This window comes from Bos taurus, chromosome 7, assembly GCF_002263795.3.
Source record: "Bos taurus isolate L1 Dominette 01449 registration number 42190680 breed Hereford chromosome 7, ARS-UCD2.0, whole genome shotgun sequence".
Lineage (NCBI taxonomy): Eukaryota > Metazoa > Chordata > Mammalia > Artiodactyla > Bovidae > Bos > Bos taurus.
Genome location: NC_037334.1, coordinates 50,997,470 through 51,018,616, shown reverse-complemented (window position 1 = coordinate 51,018,616; position 21,147 = coordinate 50,997,470). Strand labels below are relative to the sequence as shown.

The following is a 21,147-nucleotide window of genomic DNA, read 5'->3' as shown; positions in this document are numbered from 1 at the left end:
AGACCCCTTTGTGCCTTATGGGCACTGGGCTGCATATGTGTATGTGTGTGTGTATGTGTATATACACACAAACATGCGTGCACTTGAATGGTAAGTGTGCCTGTGTGGGAGCACCGAGAGTGCTGGCACAGCTGTGGACAGCAGCCCCAGGGGCTCCACAGAGAAGACCCAGGACACTGGCTCATCAGGAAAGGGCCCTGACAGGATGGAAAACATGGTGTTAACCCACTCTCCACCATGCAAGTAGTAGCCCAGCATTTATCCTCTCCTCTCAAAAAAAAACCCCTGAAAAATGGAGTATTGATGTGTGTGTGTGCACATGTGCACTCAGTTGTGTCCAGCTCTATGTAACCCCATGGACTGTAGCCCACCAGGTTCCTCTGCCCATGGGATTTTCCAGGCAAGACTACTGGAGTCGGTTGCCATTCCCTTCTCCAGGGGATCTTGCCAACCCAGGGATCAAAACCATGTCTCCTGTGGCTCCTGCACAGGCAGGCAGATTCTTTACCACTGAGCCACCTGGGAAGCCCAGGAGATTTTTAAGGATTACAAAGAAACATGTAAGGGTAGATGAGGGAAGCAGCTGGATGAAGGGTTCTCCAAGTCTTGCCTGTCACTCGCTCCTCAGGACACACACACTCACAACCATTCATGCCCAGACACACAGGACACCCACAGACCACACCACATCCACTGAACGCACCGCCATCGGCACACCCACACCACTGTGCGGGGTATGACCTCAGTCCCTCCGTGTGTAAGTGGGGGTGTGGGCGGGGGGATGGAGAATGTCTGCTCCTTCGGCTTGTCTCTCACCCTAGGACCAAGCACCAGGTAAGCACTGCTGAATGAGGGGCCGGGGGAGGTGATGTCGTGAGCCCAGGAGCTTGTACCTGGCAGAGGCGAGTGGTGCAGGAGGGCAGCAGAGGCCGACAGAACTTCTTCATGGAGCTAACGGCAGCAGGGAAGGAGGGCGCTGAGAAGATGGCAGCCACCAGGTTGATCCTCAGGATCCAGGACAGCATTTCCTCTTTGCTCCTGGGGACCGGAGGGGAGGGGAGGGCGCACTGGCTTCTCACAGCAGGACTCCCTATCCCCCACCCAGCACCCAGCACAGCCAGGCACAGAGAGGCCACAAAGACCTCCATGTAGGCGGGCAAAGGGGTGAGGGAGGGTGGCAGGATGGGAGCTGATGAGCCTGGTCATGTCTGCATAGGGAGCTCCCTTCTGTTCCAGCTCCCAGACAAGACCTGGATTTCCATGTGAACATGAAGCTGCCCAGCCAGGTCCAGAGCTAACGGCTTGGAGCTAGTGAGTCTTAAGACCAGCAGGGGAGGTCAGAGGCAGCTGGGCAACTGGTCACCCTGACTCCGCCCTCTCGGTCCTGCCCCGCTGCCTGGTTCGGCACCTCTACTCCTATCCTCAGAGTTCACCTGCCAGTCTCCCCCCTTTTAAGTTCATCTGACACATGAAACCCGAATTTCAAGTCACAGAAGGATGAGGTACAGGGGCATAGAAAGAAGGCCTTATGGAGAAACCACAGGGTGAGTTTTCCGTGCCCATCACCCCAACTTTAAGTGCAGGATGATTTAGAAAGAGTCCATCTGCCTTGTATTTAAAGACTTCAGTGCACATAAGAATCACCCTGAGGTCTTATTAAAACACAACTGCTGGCCTACCTCCAGTGTTTCTGATTCAGGAGGTCTAATGTGGGACCACAGAAACTGCATTTCTAATGAGTTTGGGGGTTATTTTTGACCACACTGGGCAGCATGCAGGATCTTAGTTCCCCAAAAAGGGATTGAACCTGTGCCCCCTGCATTGGGAGCAGAGTCTTAACCATTTGACCACCAGGGAAGTCCCTCTAACAAGTTTTCCAGGAGATACTGAGGGATCACGCTTGAGAAACACTGCTGTCAGGAGGGACCTGAGCTGTTTGTTTGTGCCAAGCAATTACACTTTCTCTCATGGCTGCTGTGCCGGGGAAGCTAAGGGCACCTCCCCTGAGGTAGATGAGGCAAGGTTGTGGGGCAGGTACTGAGCCCAGTGTGGGAGCGAGGGGGTGCCCACTCCTACTTACGGTGCCTGGAAGAGGAAGACCCTCCAGTCAGCTGTCTTTAGCTTGAGCACGTTGGACTTCTTGCTGTAGTCAGAGGCCCTGGTGGCCAGAGCATGGTGCACACGGATGGCATTCTTCAAGTCACCCTCGGACAGGGCTTTGTCAGGCCTGTACTCATCCTGGACAGGCCAGGTCAGGGGTGGGCAAGCCTCTGTCATCACCAGGCTCTGGTCTGCTGACCCGTACCTCCACCCTCACTGTCCCTCCCGGTCATTCTCCTTCTCTCTGTCCCTACACATCCCACCATCTTTCAGCTGCCCCAACAAGAATCACCACACACTCCCAGCACCCAGTTGGCCCCAGAAGCTTGAACAGGTCTTACTCCTCTGAAACCCCCTTTAAAAGGCCCTTCTCTGAAACCATCAAAGCCCTCAGTGAGCCAGTCAGGTCCTTGATGTGGGAGGATCCAAGATCTGCCTAAGGCCTAGGCCTTTCCCAGGACCCTCTAGGCACCAGAAGGCAGGGGCTGAGTTGGCCCTTCCTGGGTAAAGATTCTGGGGGAATCTCTCACCTTCTGCAGGTACAGAATGGTCCCTTTGAGCACCGCGTAGAATTTCTTCCAGCCACGCCTCCCACGGGGCGCTAGGGAGAGGGGGCCATGGGTAGTGTGGCCATAACACCCATCCCAGTATCTCCTCCCCCGTGTCCCCCTACATGTCTGCTGGCATGTGCATTCCCAGAGGAGCAGCCAAGGGGGTGCATACCCTCTCTGGACTAGCATCCCTCCCTATGCCCCTTCCCCGCCTGACACCCACTCCTCTTGCCATCCATGTCGGCGTGAGTCTTCCGGGTCAGCACACCATGCTTGTAGGTGGTAGCGCTGAGAGCTTGCGGGACATCCAGGAAGGGGTTGCTACCATCCAGGATCCGTGTCACCTTCTTTGTGCCTGTCCCAAACTTGTCATCCACCAGCTCAGACAGTGATTTCCTCAGCTCATCTTCATCACTAGGAAAGTACTAGGCTTGAGTACCACCTCCACAGAGCCCTCATCCCCATGCCAACATGCCCTCTCCCCACCAAACACTCCTCTGGAAGCCAGTTAGAGGTGAGGAACAGAGATAAGGGGGTTTCAATTCCAACCATAGATCCAGACCTTTGACCTGAGTCTCCAATTCTGACCTTTGTCCTCTGAAATTTGATTTTTGGCCTCCAAGCTCCAATCTTCACCTTTGATCACAAAGTTGGAGACCTTACCACCTTCGGACTTACCCCCTGGTCTTCTCTCACCTCTCTGAAAGCCAAGCCCCAGGGAGAAGTAACCCATGGGCAGACTGCCCAAGTCCCAGGGACATGGTGAGGGACAGAAGATCAGTAGGTTAGGCCCCTAAAGTCTAGGTTCCCCACTGGAGCCCTGGTAGAAAAATGCCAGTTCTCCCCAGTTGGGTTGGGTTTCCTAACGATCCCTGCCTGGGACCTTCACATGGACCCCAAGACCCAGGCTGCCCTGGGGAGTACAGCAGAGTAGGGTGGAAACTTTCCCCAGAAGCCTCTTATATATAGTCTTCCCAATCAGCAAGGTCACCACACCTCTTTCCAGATGGCTGGGTACCTCCAGGTCTCACTGCCCTCTCAAGGGAATAAGTTAGGGGGCAGTCACATCTCCCCATTGCCAAGAGCAGTCACCACTTCACTTTGGTCATATTACTAGCATTGTAAAGGGACTCAGAGCTCATGCCTGTCTACCTCCCCAAGGGGAAAGAGATAATATCATCATTGAAAATAGTGGCAATATCCCCTGAACAGAAAAACTGTTGTGAACATCATGAAACTGTCAGTTTAATCTATTCCATAGCTGTAAAACTGCACACTATTTATCAAGACAAAATGAATCCAAAGGGGAACTCAACAGCAGGAGCTGGCCAGCTGGTCAGGGGTCACCAGGGCCCTGGGTAGGAGAAATCAGCACCATGGAGAGTAACCAGCATGACTTCCCTGTACCATCAGCCACTCCCTCGCCCCGTTCCCGGTAATTCTCTCCCCATATTTGTGCTCATGGGCACTACTCACATGGCCCATTCCAGTTTTTCATTCTTGATGGAGTTGTAAAGGGTCTAGGAGAGGGGGAAAGAGAGGAGTTCAAAGAAGAGTCAGAGTCCATCTACCTCTAGCGATGTGGATGCAGTGAGGGAGTACCTTTTCAGCCAGTGGGGCAAAGTAGGTGTTTGCTTCACACTTATTTATTGGACAGGTGAATGAATGGGGTAGGTGAGTATTGTTTAGATGACTGGATAGACTGAGGATGAGTAGGTAGATGAGCTGCTAACTATGTCAATGGGCCAAGAAATAGGTGGGTGAGTGTGTATAGAGGGCTGTGTAGGAGAGTATGTGTGGGTGATGGATGAATGGATAGGTGTAGGGACAGGTGAATGATTGAGTTGCAGGGTGGATATGTGGATGGAAGGATGGATATATGGGAGGATGGGCATTTGGGTGGATGAGTAGATGGGGAGTAGGTGGGTGAAGGGACTGGGATCATTTTATTGTACTTACAAATACACTTTTAACTAGTTCTTCCTGACAGTGAAGAACATAATTATGGTAAGAAGAGTGATGAAAGCAATGTTCATGTTCTGTCCTCCAGACTCACTATCCAATTGCCCACCTGATATCATTAGTTCCCTCTAACTCATCCTCTAAAACTGAACTCATCACCTATCCCCCAAAACATGCTCCTATTCCTCCAAGGTGGAGAGCTGACCAAACTTGAAAAGCCAGAGTTTTTCAAAAGAAACTTTTCAAAAGTATTCAAAAGAAAACTAGATTCCTTGTGATGTTTAAGGAATGAGTGGGCTTTTCCCTGTAGTGATGATACTGATGGTTGTGGTGAAGGTGGTGGTGGTGATAAGGGTGATCAGGTGAGGGTGATGGCAGTGACAGCTGTGACAATGGGTGGCAGTGTTGAGCACTATCTTGACAGAAATAATGATAGTGGAGCACTAAAAACAAATCTCACAAAGCCTACCCTCTGCCCAACTCAGGGAACACATACTAGTCATGTGTTGAGCTGGATGGTCTCTACCTCTGTCCCAAAGCCATCATTACCCTGACCCCAGAATGAAGAACTTGGACCATCAGAATTTAGTGGAGCAGAAACCTCTCTCCTCCCCACCCACCCTGAACACAGCTGGGAGCATGGGGACCCTTAGCAAGTTATACCTTCAGCAGGTCTTTGGCAAAGTCTTGGCCATCATTCAGCTGGTCCAAGTTGGCAATGAATTGCTGGCAGGACATCTTCTTGCCAATGTTCTGTAATGGAGGAATGGTTCTGCCTGAGAGTAGGGATGGAGCCTGGTATGGTCTCCACATCCTGCCCTGCCCGGCCAGAGGGGATGAGGCAGCATCAAGGGCAGTAATGAGAAAAGACTGCCTGAATTTCCCTTTGTCACTCCAAGAGTTTACAAAACTCTTTCACATTCAAGATTCTATTTGATCCTCAAGCATCACAAGAGGTTGGGGTTCTCCTCAAACCCAGATGAAGGAGTCAGGTTAGATGAAATAACAGCTGACATTTGCCAGGTGCCCAGCACGTTCCAGGTATTGTACTTGACATGCATTATTTATTTCCTTCTCACAACAGAGAAGGTCAGGTGGGTGTTATTATTATCCCCATTTGAAGGTAAGGAAATTGAGGTGCAGGAAGGTGAAGTGACGTGCGCATGATCACACAGCAAGGAAGTAGAAGGGCTGAGTGTGTCTGACACCAAAGCCCGTGCTCTCACCCGCTACTCCATGGTTAACTCTCCCAAGGTCACAGCACCAGGACTTGAACCCAGGCCTCTTGACTCCTGAGCAGAAGCTCTGTGTATTCCGTCACAACTGTCTCACCCTCTCACCTGTACAGAGGGGCGGCAAGACCTCCAAGAGGTAGGTGAAGTGAGGGAGAGTTTGGTCTTAAGAGAATCAAAAATCAATTTCCACCAACACACATGGGTACCCCATGCCAAGCTGCTCTGGGACCAAGGGAACCTGAGCAGATGGTTTCACTCCAGGAGGCACAAACAGACAAAGGGCTGGAATGACTGTACCCCATATTTCTGCCTTTTTTACCAATGATTAGAAGGGGGGCTCCAGCCCCCCAAACCCAATATCTGATGTGCATACTTTCAGACTCTCTGCAGTGTCCATGCTTGAGGAAACACTGATGGCACTTCACCATTGAGAAGACAAAGTCCCTTGAACACTAGATATTTATTGGTGTAGGATTTGGTGGATTTAGGTTTGCTATAAGGCAGTGTTTCCCAAAATTCACCTACAAATGAGAATAGGAATTCCCCCTGAAGGATTTCATAATCAAATAAGTTTATATGTTTCAGAGCTTTCAGTGTGCATCTGTGGTAGTGAGGGTCTCCAAGGAGAGGATTCGATGCAGTTTCTCAATTGCTCCATTTTAACAACGATTCTATTAACACCATGTGGGACATTCACACACCACAGGAAATAATTCAGAAAACAATGATAGAAAGTTTTATAAGTAGCTGAAAAACAAGAATTTTCTACACCTTTTCCAAAGGACTAAGGAGAAATGATCCTACAAATGCCTTAACATGTGTTTCATATGTCTATGTATATATTTTACATGTACATCCATGTATGTATGTATATATGTATATAGTCATTTATGTGTACAGTCATAATTGAGGAACATGAGGGCAATGTTGATCATACTGTCTGAGTTCCACACATACACACTGAACATTCCCAAGCCATCAGTAAGGGGTGGGTGCAAAATCAAAAAATTACCAGGCAAGAGTTATAATCCTAGTAATGACAGACTCTCTTGTTGCAAATCAACCTTCCCATCAGAAACAACTGCTGGTCAAAATATTGATAAAACATTGGAGAAATATAAGAGCAATGAAGACTTCAAGGGCAAAGGTCTTACAAAGAAGAGAAACATGGAGAGGGGAGGCCGACAAGGAGCAGTCTTCCTCTTCAAAGCATCTGTCAGTTCTCAAGCAGTGGACAAAAGAGTGAGCAACTGAGTGGTCAAAAGGACTAGAAAACGAAAATTGGAACTCAGGGCCCACCGAGGACAAGGGGCACTGGGAAACATGCCAGTCACACTTCAAAACTTGAAATTAAGAAAGGAAGGAAATTCTTCAGACACAAGGAAAGTTATCCCAGATGGCAAAGCAGAAAGGAATGAAGAGCAACAAAAAGGATAGCTAAATCTAAATGATTGCTGACTGTGAAAAATAAAAAATAATAAAGTTTTCTGGGGAATAAAATATAGAAAGAGATACAAACAGTTAAAAGGATGATAACAGTAGTATGTAAGTTGAGAAGACAAATAAATTAAGGCCTTTTAAGGTTATTTCATTTGCTAGGACATGGTTAAAGTACTTTAATAAGTGAGAGATATATATTGCAAACTACAAAAAGAATTCTAAAAGAATTCACAACTAACAAGCTAACAGGGGAAAACGGTATTCTAAAGAAATACTTAAGTAATCCAAAAGTAGGCAAGAAAGGAGAAAAAAAATAAGCAATATAGACCAGATGAGTCAAAGAGAAAATGAAGAGTAACCTGATATGTTTGAATTCAAATATATTAGTAATTTATTAAATGGTCAAATTAAAAGGCAAAGATTAATAGACATCTCTTAAATATAAGGAGGCAGAAATCTTGGGAAAAGGACAGAAAAGATACGCATGCAAATACTAGCAAAAGAACTCCAGTATAACTACACTAATAACTGACAAAATAGACCTGAAGGCAAGGAGCATTACTACAGAGACATTTCATAATAATGAAAGGGTCAATCTACCAGAAGATATAAACACTCTAAATTTGTATGTACCTAATAACATAGTTTCAAAAAGTAAAAGACAAAAATTGAACTAAAAAGAGAAAGACACTCACAGTCTTGGTTAGAGATTTTAACACTGCTTTCTTGGTAACAAGAAGAACAAGAATCCTAAGCAATTAATTTGCTGCTGCTGCTGCTGCTGCTAAGTTGCCCCAGTCATGTCCGACTCCGTGTGACCCAACGGATGGCAGCTCACCAGGCTCCCCCGTCCCCGGGGTTCTCCAGGCAAGAACACCGGAGTGGGTTGCCATTTCCGTCTTCAATGCATGAAAGTGAAAAGTGAAAGTGAAGTTATTCAGTCATGTCCGACCCTCAGCGACCACATGGACTGCAGCCTCCCAGGCTCCTCCATCCATGGGATTTTCCAGGCAAGAGTACTGGAATGGGGTGCCATTGCCTTCTCCGAATTAATTTGCTAATATCAATCAATTAATGCTAACCAATTATATAACCTAGATAAAATAAGCAAATTCCTAAGAACACACAAACTACTAAAACTGGCTCAAGTATAAACAGGAAACCTAAATAAACCTAAAAAGAAGTAGACATTCACTCAGCAATCAAAAACCTCACAAAAGAAAAGCCCAAGACCAGATGGCTTCACTAGTGAAGCTTACCAAACATTAAAAAAAAATTAACACTAATACTTGGGACTTCCCTGGTGGCTCAGATGGTAAAGAATCTGTCTGCAATGCAGGAGACCCAGGTTTGATCCCTGAGTTGGGAAGATTCCCTAGAAAAGGGAATGGCAACTCACTGCAGTATTCTTGTCTGGAGAACTCCATGGACATAGGAGCCTGGCGGGTTACAGTTCATGGAGTCATACAGTCAGACATGACTGAGCAACTTGTGTTTAACATTAATACTTCTTGGGGCTTCCCAGGTGGTACAGTGGTAAAGATTCCACCTGCCAATGCAGGAGACACAAGAGATGCAAGTTCAGTGCCTGAGTCAGGAAGATTCCCTGGAGGAAGAAATGGTGACCCACTCCCATATTCTTGCCTGAAGGACTCCATGAACAGAGGAGCCTGGCAGGCTACAGTCCATGGGATCGCAGAGAGTCAGACACGACTGAGCAACTGAGCACACAATACTTGTTAAGCTTTATCCAAAAACTGAAAAAGAGAGAATACTTCCTCACTCATTCTATAAAGCCAGCATTACTCTGATACAAAAACCAGACAAACAATTCACAAGAAAATAAAACTATAGAACAGTATCCCCTATAAATATAAATATAAAAACTCTCAATGAAATACTAGCAAAATAGCAGCATAGTAAAAGGATTATATACCATGATCAAGTGGAATGTATCCCAGAAGAACAAGAGTAGTTCAACATATAAAAATCTATTAACATAATACACCACATTAATAGAAGGAAGACAGGAAGAAAACACATGATCCCTGCAAAAAGGGAAAACTTTTTCTAACCATATATCTGATAAGAGTATAGTATCTAGAATAGAGAACCTTTACAACTCAACAACAAAAACACAAACAGACCAATTAAAGAAAAGCAAAATACACCGGTCAGAATGGCCATCATCAAAAAGTCTACAAACAATAAATGCTGGAGAGGGTGTGGAGAAAAGGGGATGCTCTTGCACTGCTGGTGGGAATGTAAATTGATACAGCCACTATGGAAGACAATTTGGAGATTCCTTAAAAAAAACCTAGGAATAAAACCACCATATGACCCAGAAATCCCCCTCCTAGGCATATACCCTGAGGAAACCAAAATTGAAAAAGACACATGTACCCCATTGCTCACTGCAGCACTATTTACAACAGCTAGAACATGGAAGCAACCTAGATGTCCATCGACAGATGAAAGGATAAAGAAGTTGTGGTACATATACACAATGGAATATTACTCAGCCGTAAGAAGGAACATATGTGAGTCAGTTCTGATGAGGTGGATGAACCTAGAATCTATTATACAGAGTGAAGTGAGTCAGAAAGAGAAAGATAAATATTGTATTTATATACAGAATCTAGAAAAATGGTTCTGAAGAACTTATTTACAGGGTAGCAATGGAGAAACAGACGTAGAGAATAGACTTATGGACACGGGGAGAGGAGAGGAGAGGGTGAGATGTATGGAAAGAGTAACATGGAAACTCACATTACCATATGTAAAATAGATAGCCAATGGGAATTTGCTGTAGGGCTCAGGAAACTCAAACAGGGGCTCTGTATCAACCTAGAGGGATGGGAATGAGTGGGAGATGGGAGGGAGGTTCAAAAGGGAGGGGATATATGTATACCTATGCCTTATTCATGTTGAGGTTTGACAGAAAACAACAAAATTCTGTAAAGCAATTATCCGTCAATAAAAAAATAAATTAAAAAGAAAAGAGTTAAATCTTTTTAAGAAAATGAAAAAGTTCTAGAGATTCATTGCACAACAATGTAAATAGATTTAATACTAGTAAACTACACATAAAAATGGCAGTGATGGTAAATTTCATATTATGCATATTTTACCATGATTTTTAATATTTTTACCCCAATTTTAAATAATAATTATATATCCCCCTCAAAGTGGGCAAAGTACTTGCATAGATATTTCACCAGAGAAGATATACAAATGGCCATAAGCACATGAAAATATGCTCAATGTCATTAGTCATTAGGGAGATGCAGATTAAAACCAAAATGAGTTACCACTTCATACTGACTAGAACAGCTATCACTAAAAAAGAAAAGGATGAAAAGAAGTGTTGGCAAGGAGGGTGAAGAAATTGAAACCCTTATACATGACTAGTGGGATTTCTAAATGGTTCAGCCACTAAGGAAGTTTCACAGTTCGTCCAAAAGTTAAACACAGAATTACCATATGATGCAGCTGGTCTTCTCCGAGGAATTGAAAACAGTGCTCAAACAAAAACTTGTACACAAATGTTCAGAGTAACACTATTCACAGTATCCAAAAGGTGGAAATAATACACATATTCGTTAAAGGACAAATGGATACACGAAATGTGGCATATCAATTCAATGGAATATTATTTGGCCATAAAAACAAATGAAATTATGGCACATGCTATAATATGGATGAGCCTTGTAAACATTACACTAAGTGAAAGAAGCCAGATATGAAAGGCTATGTACTGTATGATTCCACTCACATTAAATATCCAGAAGAGGCAGGGGCTGGCAGAAGGAGAGAATGGGAAGTGACTGCTAATGGGTACAAGGTCTCCTTTTGGGGTGATGAAAAGTTCTGAAACCAGAGAACGGTGACGGTTGCACACTGTGTGAATGTACTTAACTCCACTGAAGTGCACAACTTAAACTGGTTAAAATGGTAAATTTATGTCTTATACATTTTACCACAATAAAAAAAATCATTAAGGATATAAAAGAGTTTTACAGCATAGTTAAAAAGCTTGACCTTCTCAACACATATAGAACATTACAACAAACAACTGCAGAATACACTTTCAAGTCCATGCAAAACAGCTACTAAGATCAATCTCTCTCTGGATGAGAAAGTAAGACGGTCAGTTGCAAAGAAGTCAAATCATACTGGGTAAATGAACAACAGCCACCAGGCCAAAAGATATATACCAGAAAAGGAAAAGAGAGACGGAAGAGAAGGGAAGGGAATGGGAGGGGAGAGGGAAAGAAAGGGAGGAAAGGAGGGAAGGAGGGAGGACAGGAAGAAAGATGGAGAGAAAGAGAGACATGCCCAGAACACTCCAAAGCCAAGCTGTTTTGGCTTTGGAGTGATTTGGGACCTCCAAGTTCTCAGTTCCTCCCTTCCTCCCACCAACATTTGGATCAAAAGGGCCTCCAAGCCTGCCCTTGACCCAAAAATCTGTTCCCACAGCCTCTGTCTCCAATCAGAAAAGAATTATGATTGGGCGGGCCACAGCCCCATTCCAAGGCCTTCTCTGCAGGTCTAGTGTGACCTACCTGAGGTCAGAACAATCCCAGCCTGTCTTTAAGTCTTCCCCTTCTCAAAGCAGAATGAAACAGGCCAAGCAGAAAGAAAGTAGATGTCATCCTTCAGAGCAAGGGAAGGGACCAGTCAAAAGTCTCTTGGACAGGAAAACCCTCATCACTATTTGCAAATCTAGACTAAACCTGAGTTGCACTTGGTGCTCCTTCCAAGTTCTAATATATGAGGCTTGTTCACCATCTAAGAATGGGCAGGGCCTCCCTGCCACTGCCAGTCTTCAGAATAGTATGCTGACCCGTGCATTTGTCCCTCAAGTCCTCCACCATCTGGCCCCAACACACCTCCCCAGCACTCCCACTGCTAAACCTCAAGCAGCCCAAGTGTGAGAGAAATTAAGCTTTTCTTGCAAAACAACTTATCTTTGTTTCAGCTTGGAGGTTCATAGCGCAGCTTCTCCCACCATCTCCTCCCGCCTCTCCTGGTCTCATCCTAGAGACTTCTGCTCTCACCTCAACATTGACTCCATCAACCAGTGCTAGTGACTGCACATCCACAGTACATTTATAATCTCTCTCCTTGTCTCCATCTCCAAGTCTAACCCAAGCCCCCATTCTCTCTTGTCTGGAGGCTAAGCTCACCCTCCTCTGACATCCTTCCCTTCCAATTCACCCTGTCATGAGGAATGAGCATTCCCTACTCCCAGCTAAGGCCATTCTCCATCTATGCCCTGCTGTTCATCTCAAGGAAAGCTTCAATTTTCCCTTCTCTCTCCTGCATCATCAGTTTCTCCTTGCCTGCCTAGTAGATCCTAGTGGCATATACACAACACCCTAGTCAGATTTAAAACAGTCTCTCCTAAAAACAAATATTGTATTTTAACGCATATTATGTGGCATCTAAAAAAATGGTACAGATGAACCTGTTTGCAGGGCAGGAACAGAGACACAGAGAACAAAATGTGTACACAGAGGGGGAAGGAAAGGTTGGGATGAGTTGGGAGATTAGGATTGACATATTATGACCAACCTAGATAGCATATTGAAAAGCAGAGATATTACTTTGCCAACAAAGGTCCATCTAGTCAAGGCTATGGTTTTTCCAGTGGTCGTGTATGGATGTGAGAGTTGGACTATAAAGAAAACTGAGCACCGAAGAATTGATGCTTTTGAACTGTGGTGTTGGAGAAGACTCTTGAGAGTCCCTTGGACTGCAAGGAGATCCAACCAGTCCATCCTAAGGGAGATCAGTCCTGGGTGTTCATTGGAAGGACTGATGCTGAAGCTGAAACTCCAGTACTTTGGCCACCTCATGCAAAGAGTTGACTCATTGGAAAAGACTCTGATGCTGGGAGAGATTGGGGACAGGAGGAGAAGGGGACGACAGAGGATGAGATGGCTGGATGGCATCACTGACTCGATGGACGTGAGTTTGAGTAAACTCCAGGAGTTGGTGATGGACAGGGAGGCCTGGCGTGCTGCAGTTCATGGGGTTGCAAAGAGTCGGACACGACTGAGCGACTGAACTGAACTGAACTGAACTAGTGTATTAACACACACTACTATGTGTAAAACAGATAGCTGCTGGGAATCTGCTGTAGAACACAGGGAGCTCAGCTCAGTATTCTGCGATGACCTTGATGGGTAGGATGGCGATGGGAGGTTGGAGGGAGGACCAAGAGGGAAAGGATATATATATATACATATGGCTGATTCACTTCATTATACAGCAGAAACTAACACAACATTGTAAAGAAATTATACTCCAACTTAAAAAAAAAAGTCCCTGCTAGACCCCTCCAGCCAGTGGCTCACTTCAGGATCCCATTCAAAGCCAAATATTGCAAAAGAATTCTCCACAGCCTCTACTTCCTCACCTCCTATCCTCACCTCCACCTACTCCATCCTGGCATTTGGCCACTCCACCTAAAGTACTTTTGTAAAGGGCTCCAATGACCTTGAGCATCCAATGACAATGACCCACCAATGGCCATTCCAATCCCAAAGGCTGTTTTTCTGTTATTGTCTTTCTTGACCTCATGACAGCCTTTTATATAGTTGGCCACTTCTTTCTCCTTGAAACACTTTCTTCTCTTGGCTTCTGAGACACCACACACTCCTGGTTTTCCTCCCATCTCCATGGCTGCTTCAAAATGTCTCCTTCTGCTCTGCTTGTTGCTGCTGCTACTGCTAAGTCACTTCAGTCGTGTTCGACTCTGTGTGACCCCCATAGACGGCAATGCACCAGGCTCCACCATCCCTGGGATTCTCCAGGCAAGAACACTGGAGTGGGTTGCCATTCCCTTCTCCAATGCATGAAAGTGAAAAGTTCTTGACCTCTAAATAATGCCATGACCCACAACAAGGTCACCAACCTGCCGCTCTCCCTGAGGCACTCAGCCAGTCCCATGGCTTTCATTCCATCAAGATGACAGCGACCTCGTCACCCCATCACTCTCTGGCATCCCAGATTCATTTATCCCACCACCTCCTTGGCAACACCCATGTTCATGTCCAATAGGCATCTCAAACACAATATGTCAAAAATGGGACTGGAGCCCCAGCTCTCCCACTCACCACACCTTCCACCCACCCACAGAATTTCCCTTCTCATCTCAGGAAATAGCACCCCCATCGAGCCAGATGTTGAAGCCATTCTTCCTCCTCTCCCTGATCAGCCCATCAGCAAGTCCTGTCAGGCTCATCCTCTACTGATCTCGCTCATCTGTCCCTTCTACCCTTGTTCACTGCCCTGTCAGCCCAAGCTACCATCACCTCCCTCCTGGACTCAACAGCCACTATGAAACAGTTTTCCCGTCCTCCAAAAGTTAAATGCAAAAATACCACTGGACCCAGCAATCCATTCCTAGGTATACACTCAAAAGAATTGAGAGCAGCTTCTCAAACAAGAACTTATGCGAAGTAAAACAAGTCAGAAAGAGAAAGACAAATGCTATATGATATCACTTAGATGTGGAACCTAAAAAATATAACAAGCCAGTGAATAAAACAGAAAAAGAAGCAGACTCACAGAACAAACTAGTGGTTACCAAGAAGGGGGAGGGCAATAGAGGGGTAGGAAGACAAAAGGGTTATTATGGGATTACATGAAGTCATGCATGGGAAACTTCTGGAAATTGTAAGCACTATATGAATTTAAACAATCTTTCATTCAGTTTAAAAATAATTTAAAAAATTTTAAAAACCTTTATACCAGTGTTCATAGCGCTGTACACAATAGCCAAAAGATGAAAACCAGTCCACTGGCCCGTCTGCCTAGAAGACTTTGTCCCTGGTCCTTCCGTGACTGGCTCCTGCAGGTCTCTGCCCCAATTGTGCCTCCTCTGAAAGGCATTCCCTGACCCCCAGTCCAGCCACCATCACACCCGCCTGTTGATTCCCTTCAGAGACCTATCACTATTTGTAATCACCTGTTGACTTGTTTATTTTCATCTCCTTTAACTAGAAGGTAGGCACACTGAGGCAGGGGTTCTCTTTCCTTTTCATTTATGGAACGCAGAAGGTGTCGGCCCCTACAGTCCAAATGCCCCTCCTACAGGAAGCCTTCCCAATTCCTCCACTAGGCTGTGCCCATCTGGGAGTGTGCACCAACTCCCTCTGCCAGTCCCCATACTGGCTCCCGCTCTGACCAGAGCCACTTCTGGGGGCCCTAGCAGGCCCCACATTCCTGAGATCCCCATCTTCCCCCAGGCACTGAGTCTCTGTGGAACAACGGTAGCATGAGAAGAGGGAGGGATGGGGTGAGCACAAAGCAGGCATTGCCACTTTCAGGAAAGCTCCCAGTGATGCCAATGGCCCAATTCTGGGCTAAACACTCTACAACTGCTGTCTCCTTAAATCTCACAGGGACTTTCTGATGGGGAAACTGAGGTTCAGGGAAGTCAGTAACTCACCTCAGGTCACACACTATCGTGTGAAAAATAAAGAGGATTACAACTCAGACCTCCTGCTTTTGGTGTTTTGCAATACTGCCTTAAGAAAGAAATGGATCTTCAATGTCTGTTGGCTGTGAGTATGAACAATCCTACTGCACCCACGTCTAACGTATGAAGGTAGTAATGTTTCTCTTCAACTTTAGGCAGAAGGTGGTGCCATGGGCAGCTAAGGCCCACCAAGCTCAAGAATATTCTCAACCTGGGCTTTACTGACTGCTGCCCTTGTTAGCAGCTCTCAACCAGGGGAAGAGGCACCCAGGGCTTAACACAGCAGTGACTGGGTCCTGAGATGGCCCTTGGCCCTGCTGAGCATAGGGATAGGAAGAGGAATGTGTGCTTAAAGCTCCTTTTAGGGTACGCCAGCAACACCTGCTCTCTGCAAACAGTAAGCAGTCTTGGGGGAGCATCAGCCCATTAGTGAATATTAACTCTGTTGACATTCCCATGGAATCCACACATCTCTCCTGTTCCACACTCAGGCTGACAGCCCTGGCAGACAAAACCAAAGCTGTCACACAACTAATTTTCGTGTCAAGGCCATCGAGGCTCTCACTCACCCCAGGCCAGGCACCCAGCGTGCCCACGCCTGCTCAGGCTGCCATCAGGGCAGGTCCTTCATATTCTTGATCCTCCAGGGATCTGCAGGCTCGGCCTTCAGACTCTCCATCATTTAAATTTTAATATTAATGATGAATATGATGGTGATGATTATGTAATAATATTATTCATAATAAATACTTTACTAAGTGCCAGACCCTGACACTTGGTGGTACCTCTCCCAGGTCTCCCCAGGACACTATGGGGAAATCACCATTCACACCTCACAGGTGTATAACCCGAGACTCAGAGTGCTGGAGTCTTGCCCTAGGTCACAGAGGTGCCACCTGGAGGCAAGAGTGGAATCGGAAGTTGGGTCTCTCCCAGCTCCTTCTTCCACCCTGAGTGTCCTAGACTTTCCTGGTTACCTCCAGAAGAGATGGAACCGGAACCTGGTTACCTCCGGAACCGTTCACATGGGCCTATTACTCCCATGAGTCACTGAAATATCCCCAATCCAGCAGAGGTGCTCTGACCATCCCAGGGTGAGCAATGATGGCACAGTGATCAGTGAGGCCAGACGGGGTGATGGGGGACACAGAAGGGGAGGATGGAGATGGGGGGTCTAAGCTCACAGGACATGCAGACCGCCAGCTACACTTACCACCTGAGGGAGGGCAAGAGAGCCCAGAGAGGGGGTCCCCGGAGCAGACAGAGGAAAGAAGAAGGAGTTATTGAGCCACAAGCAGCACTGAGATGCCCAGGGCCCAGAAGAGGCACAGGCTCACAGCCTAGGGTACCCCCCATCACTTCTCTGTTTGCCTAGTGGAGGATGGAGATGATGAAAATGCCTCTTGATGGCAACCTACCGTTTGAGGGGAAGGGGGTGCCTGGGGCATGGCCCTTCAGCAGGGCTGCAGTCAGGCTTATAGCACGAGGGGTAGGAAGAGCAGGTGATCTTTTAGCAGCGTCTAGTGTGGACACGGCTAGGGGCACATATCTTATTTAGCACATCCTAAATTCCTGTACTTCAGTTGTTCTTATGGCCCTGCTTGGGGGTGAGGACCCAGGCAGGTCTCAAGTGGATACAACTAGAGTAAGGCCAAGTCTAGAAGCCAAGTGGCCTGACTCCCAGGTCTGCTAAATAAACATAGGCCAGCAAGCGAGAGGTCTCAGGAAGGAGGCTGGAGAAAGGGCTGGCCCTTGGACAACCTGGGATAAGTCAGTGAGAGAACATACCCCGGTTCGGCCTCCCCAACTCACATGTCCGTGCAGGTCCGTGTTGAGCAGCATCAGGGCACAGGTAAGCGTGTGGATCCCATCTAAATCAGAGATAGAGGCACCCTCAGTGTAAGCATCCAGCTCTTTCTCAACTGCAGCCACCCACTCATCTCCTGCCAGAGCCAGCCTTCAGGCCTTAGAAGAGGCCAGCCACCTGCCAACTGCATGTCAGGGCCCAGGGCCTGCGTGATACTCCCTGCCCCACCCCTCTACAGCATCAGAGCCACTCCCCTGACCCAGGTCAGGAAACACTCTTCCCTTAGTGGGGGACCCGACCACCCTGGGCCTGTTCTAGCCCAGATTCCTGCCTCCTATGGCCAAACTCACCTTGAATCTCATACCCAGGAAAGGCTCTGGGTCCCAGGCTATACCCCTTCCAAGGCCCATGTCTCCTCTAATAACCAGCCTAGCCCCCCAGTTCCTGGGACTCAGGTCCACCCATGGGACAAGAGGGTGCTGGACCCAGGACTCCTGCCACACTATCGATCAGCACTGTGACAGGGAACCACAGAGAAGGAGGGCACAGAGGACTGACTCCAGGGCACAGAGGACCCAGAGGACTTTCAGGCACAGGGAGTGGCAACAGGCCCGACAGTGGGAGGTGCCTTTTCCAGCAGACAGGCCCCCTGCCACACGCCATCGTGCCTTCACCGATGTTTCTCAAGCAGGACAGAAGTGGCAGGTGGATCAAGGGTAGGAGGAAGCCAGGGCCCAACTGGGGGGCAGGGGCGTGGGGTGAGGCGTCAGGAGCACAGGGTGAGGCGTCAGGGGCACGGGGTGAGGCATCAGGGGTGCGGGATGAAGCATCAGGGGTGTGGGATGAGGCGTAAGGCGCACGGGGTGAGGTGTGAGGGGCGCCAGGTGAGGTGTGAGGGGCGCCAGGTGAGGTGTCAGGGGCGTGAGGTGAGGCATCAGGGGCACAGGGTGAGGCGTCAGGGGTGCAGGGTGAGGCATAAGGGGCACAGGGTGAGGCGTCAGGGGTGTGGGGTGAGGCGTAAGGGGCACGGGGTGAGGTGTGTGGGGTGTGGGGTGAGGCGTCAGGGGTGTGGGGTGAGGCGTAAGGGGCGCGGGGTGAGGCGTCAGGGGCATGGGGTGAGGCATCAGGGGTGCGGGGTGAGGCATAAGGGGCACGGGGTGAGGCATCAGGGGTGTGGGGTGAGGGGTAAGGGGCACGGGGTGAGGTGTGAGGGATGTGGGGTGAGGCGTCAGGGGTGTGGGGTGAGGCGTTAGGGGCACGGGGTGAGGTGTGAGGGGCACCAGGTGAGGTGTCAGGGGCGCGAGGTGAGGCATCAGGGGCACAGGGTGAGGCGTCAGGGGCGTGAGGTGAGGCATCAGGGGCGCGGGGTGAGGCGTCAGGGGTGCAGGGTGAGGTGTAAGGGGCGCAAGGTGAGGCGTACCTTCCGAAGTACTGTCATCAGGGTTACACTGGCAGTACCGGCGGGAGAAGTGCGTCAGGACCCGCTCACGCTCCTGCGTCTCCCCCATCAGTGGGAATGCCTTCAGGAAAGTTCTGGAGGGCGATGCAAGGGTGCTGAGGGCCTCCCAGACCCCTGAGTCGTCCGAATCCTCACTCTAGGTAGGAGCCCCCACCCCACACACACACCACCCAAGCCTGCCTGAGGAGGCTGAGGCCCCAGAGCCCCAGCATCTGGGCCCAGGAGGAAACCCTGAGCCCCCTGACAGCCTCTGGAGTGTGGAGTTTCAACCCTCATCACCCTTCAGGGCCCTTTTGGAAGGAGACGGGGGCAGATTGTGAAGAACAGAGGCTGACCAACACCCCAGTGCCAGCCTCCGCCCCACTCCTCACTCCCTCCTCCGGCTGGGCCCAGGCCACCCACACCGCTCCCCCCGGAGCTCTCTCCCTCAGCCCTTCCCACCCCTCCCAGATGCGATACCCCTCACGTGATGGCCCCAGGCCCAACCACCTGGGCCTCAAGTCTGAGCCTCCTCTGCTGGAGAGCTCTGAGTTCCCCTCAAGGCCAAAAGTCAAAGGTCACCAGCACTCAGGGGTCCCTAGCAGAGAATACCAAAACCAGAGGGGCCGGGAGATGGGCCTGGGGTCCATCACCTGGCGCCTAGGCACACCCCTCCTTGGGAGGGGAAACAGGAGGCTGAGACAGTTTGGTCCTCTATCTGTGCTGGGTTCATAAAACTAGCTTGTTCCCAATTTTGCTGTGGTTCCCTTGGCTTCTGTTATGCCCACTATCCTCCCTCAAACTACTTCTAAGACACCCTGGGACCCATGAACCCCATTTTGGCCAGTCTTTACCTTCGGAGGTTTCCCAAAGCATGGAAAACTGCAGACCACTCTCTGATTCAATCCCAGTCAGTCAACAACTATACAAAAACATTCTATCCGCCTTCTGGTCCTCCTTTCTCTGTCTCTCCTGTTTCCTGTTCTCTTCCTTGCATCCGGCCCCTCCCTCTTCTCCTCACACTCCACTAACACCATCCCCCATCCCAACCATAGCCTGTCCTACCTATGAGCCATGCATCCCAGGTGGGGCTCGCCAGCCCAAACACCCCTTCCTTGGGGGTCTTCACCAAGCTCCAACCAAACTCTCAGGCTATCCCCAGGATCAGCCTCACAGATGGCCACCCCCTTCTCTCTCTGTATCTTGGCATCACCAGCCCTTCTGCTCTATCCTCTGCACTTCTCACACCAATCATTCCTCGAGCCCTGTGGCCCAACTTCAGGCCTCATCCTCTCCTACTTGATCCTCCTCAGGAGACTCTGGATCAAAGGCCACCAACACAGTGTTGCCACCACTGCCTCCCCAAACCCTGCTTTACACCCAGCACCTGCTGTGGCTCCCCAGGGCCTGTGCAGTTGAGTCTCAATCTATTGGGCTGTATATTCAAGGTCCTCCAGCCCAGCACCCAGGCCTCTGATCGCAAGCTGACCCACCAAACACCTTCCCTGCTGGATCATCCAGTGTGAACCTGACTCAGCTCAGGATAGAGCAGCTTTCGAGCTGACAGACACTTCCACTGAGAACAGTGAAAAATGCCAGACAGAATACATCTCTCTTAAGCTATCAGAAAACCGCTGATGCAACAGACACCAATGGGACCAAGATCCCAGGGGGTAGAGACCTCAGGGAGGTAGGCCGATCTGCAGTTCTCCCCGGGGACACTGCCGATTACGGACACAGGGCTGAGGCAGAACGTTCGGTGGCTTCATGGAGCTGGAGAGACTTCAGGGGCTATAAACATGTGGCCAGTTTTCCCTGTGAGATATTTGCCAAAGTCTAAAGATGGAAGGGGCCGTACGCTGAAAAGCTAAGCTTTCTGCCTCTCTGAGAAGCATATGGATTTGGTTTTTGCACAGGCTTGCCGCATTGAGGAGACAAAATTGTAATTTAGGACCCACCAAAGGGAGAGGCCCCAGTGAACACACCAGGATCCCAGTGGAAAGCCCTGCAGCCCTTGCCCTGTGATCGGGTTGAACTCTGAGCCTTACCACACTTCAGAGCGGCTGCTCCCCAGCTCAGCCCTGGATAGACTGGGACTGTACCCGCCCTGTTCTCCTCTAGCT

The 21,147-nt window shown here is 48.6% G+C and overlaps 1 protein-coding gene across 3 annotated transcripts in view; it reads right to left on the bottom strand.

The window, feature by feature from the left end:
- Window positions 1–21,147, bottom strand: part of PSD2 (pleckstrin and Sec7 domain containing 2) — a 79,003-nt gene that overhangs the window by 9,054 nt on the left and 48,802 nt on the right. For all 3 annotated transcript variants that reach the window (XM_059888753.1, XM_024995214.2, XM_024995215.2), the window contains 8 exons: window positions 19,007–19,119; window positions 17,592–17,650; window positions 5,277–5,366; window positions 4,128–4,171; window positions 2,875–3,065; window positions 2,631–2,701; window positions 2,081–2,238; window positions 894–1,038 (listed from right to left, as the gene is read on the bottom strand). In XM_059888753.1, the coding sequence (XP_059744736.1) occupies window positions 894–1,038; window positions 2,081–2,238; window positions 2,631–2,701; window positions 2,875–3,065; window positions 4,128–4,171; window positions 5,277–5,366; window positions 17,592–17,650; window positions 19,007–19,119 (871 nt within the window). The remainder of the gene's footprint in view (window positions 1–893; window positions 1,039–2,080; window positions 2,239–2,630; window positions 2,702–2,874; window positions 3,066–4,127; window positions 4,172–5,276; window positions 5,367–17,591; window positions 17,651–19,006; window positions 19,120–21,147) is intronic.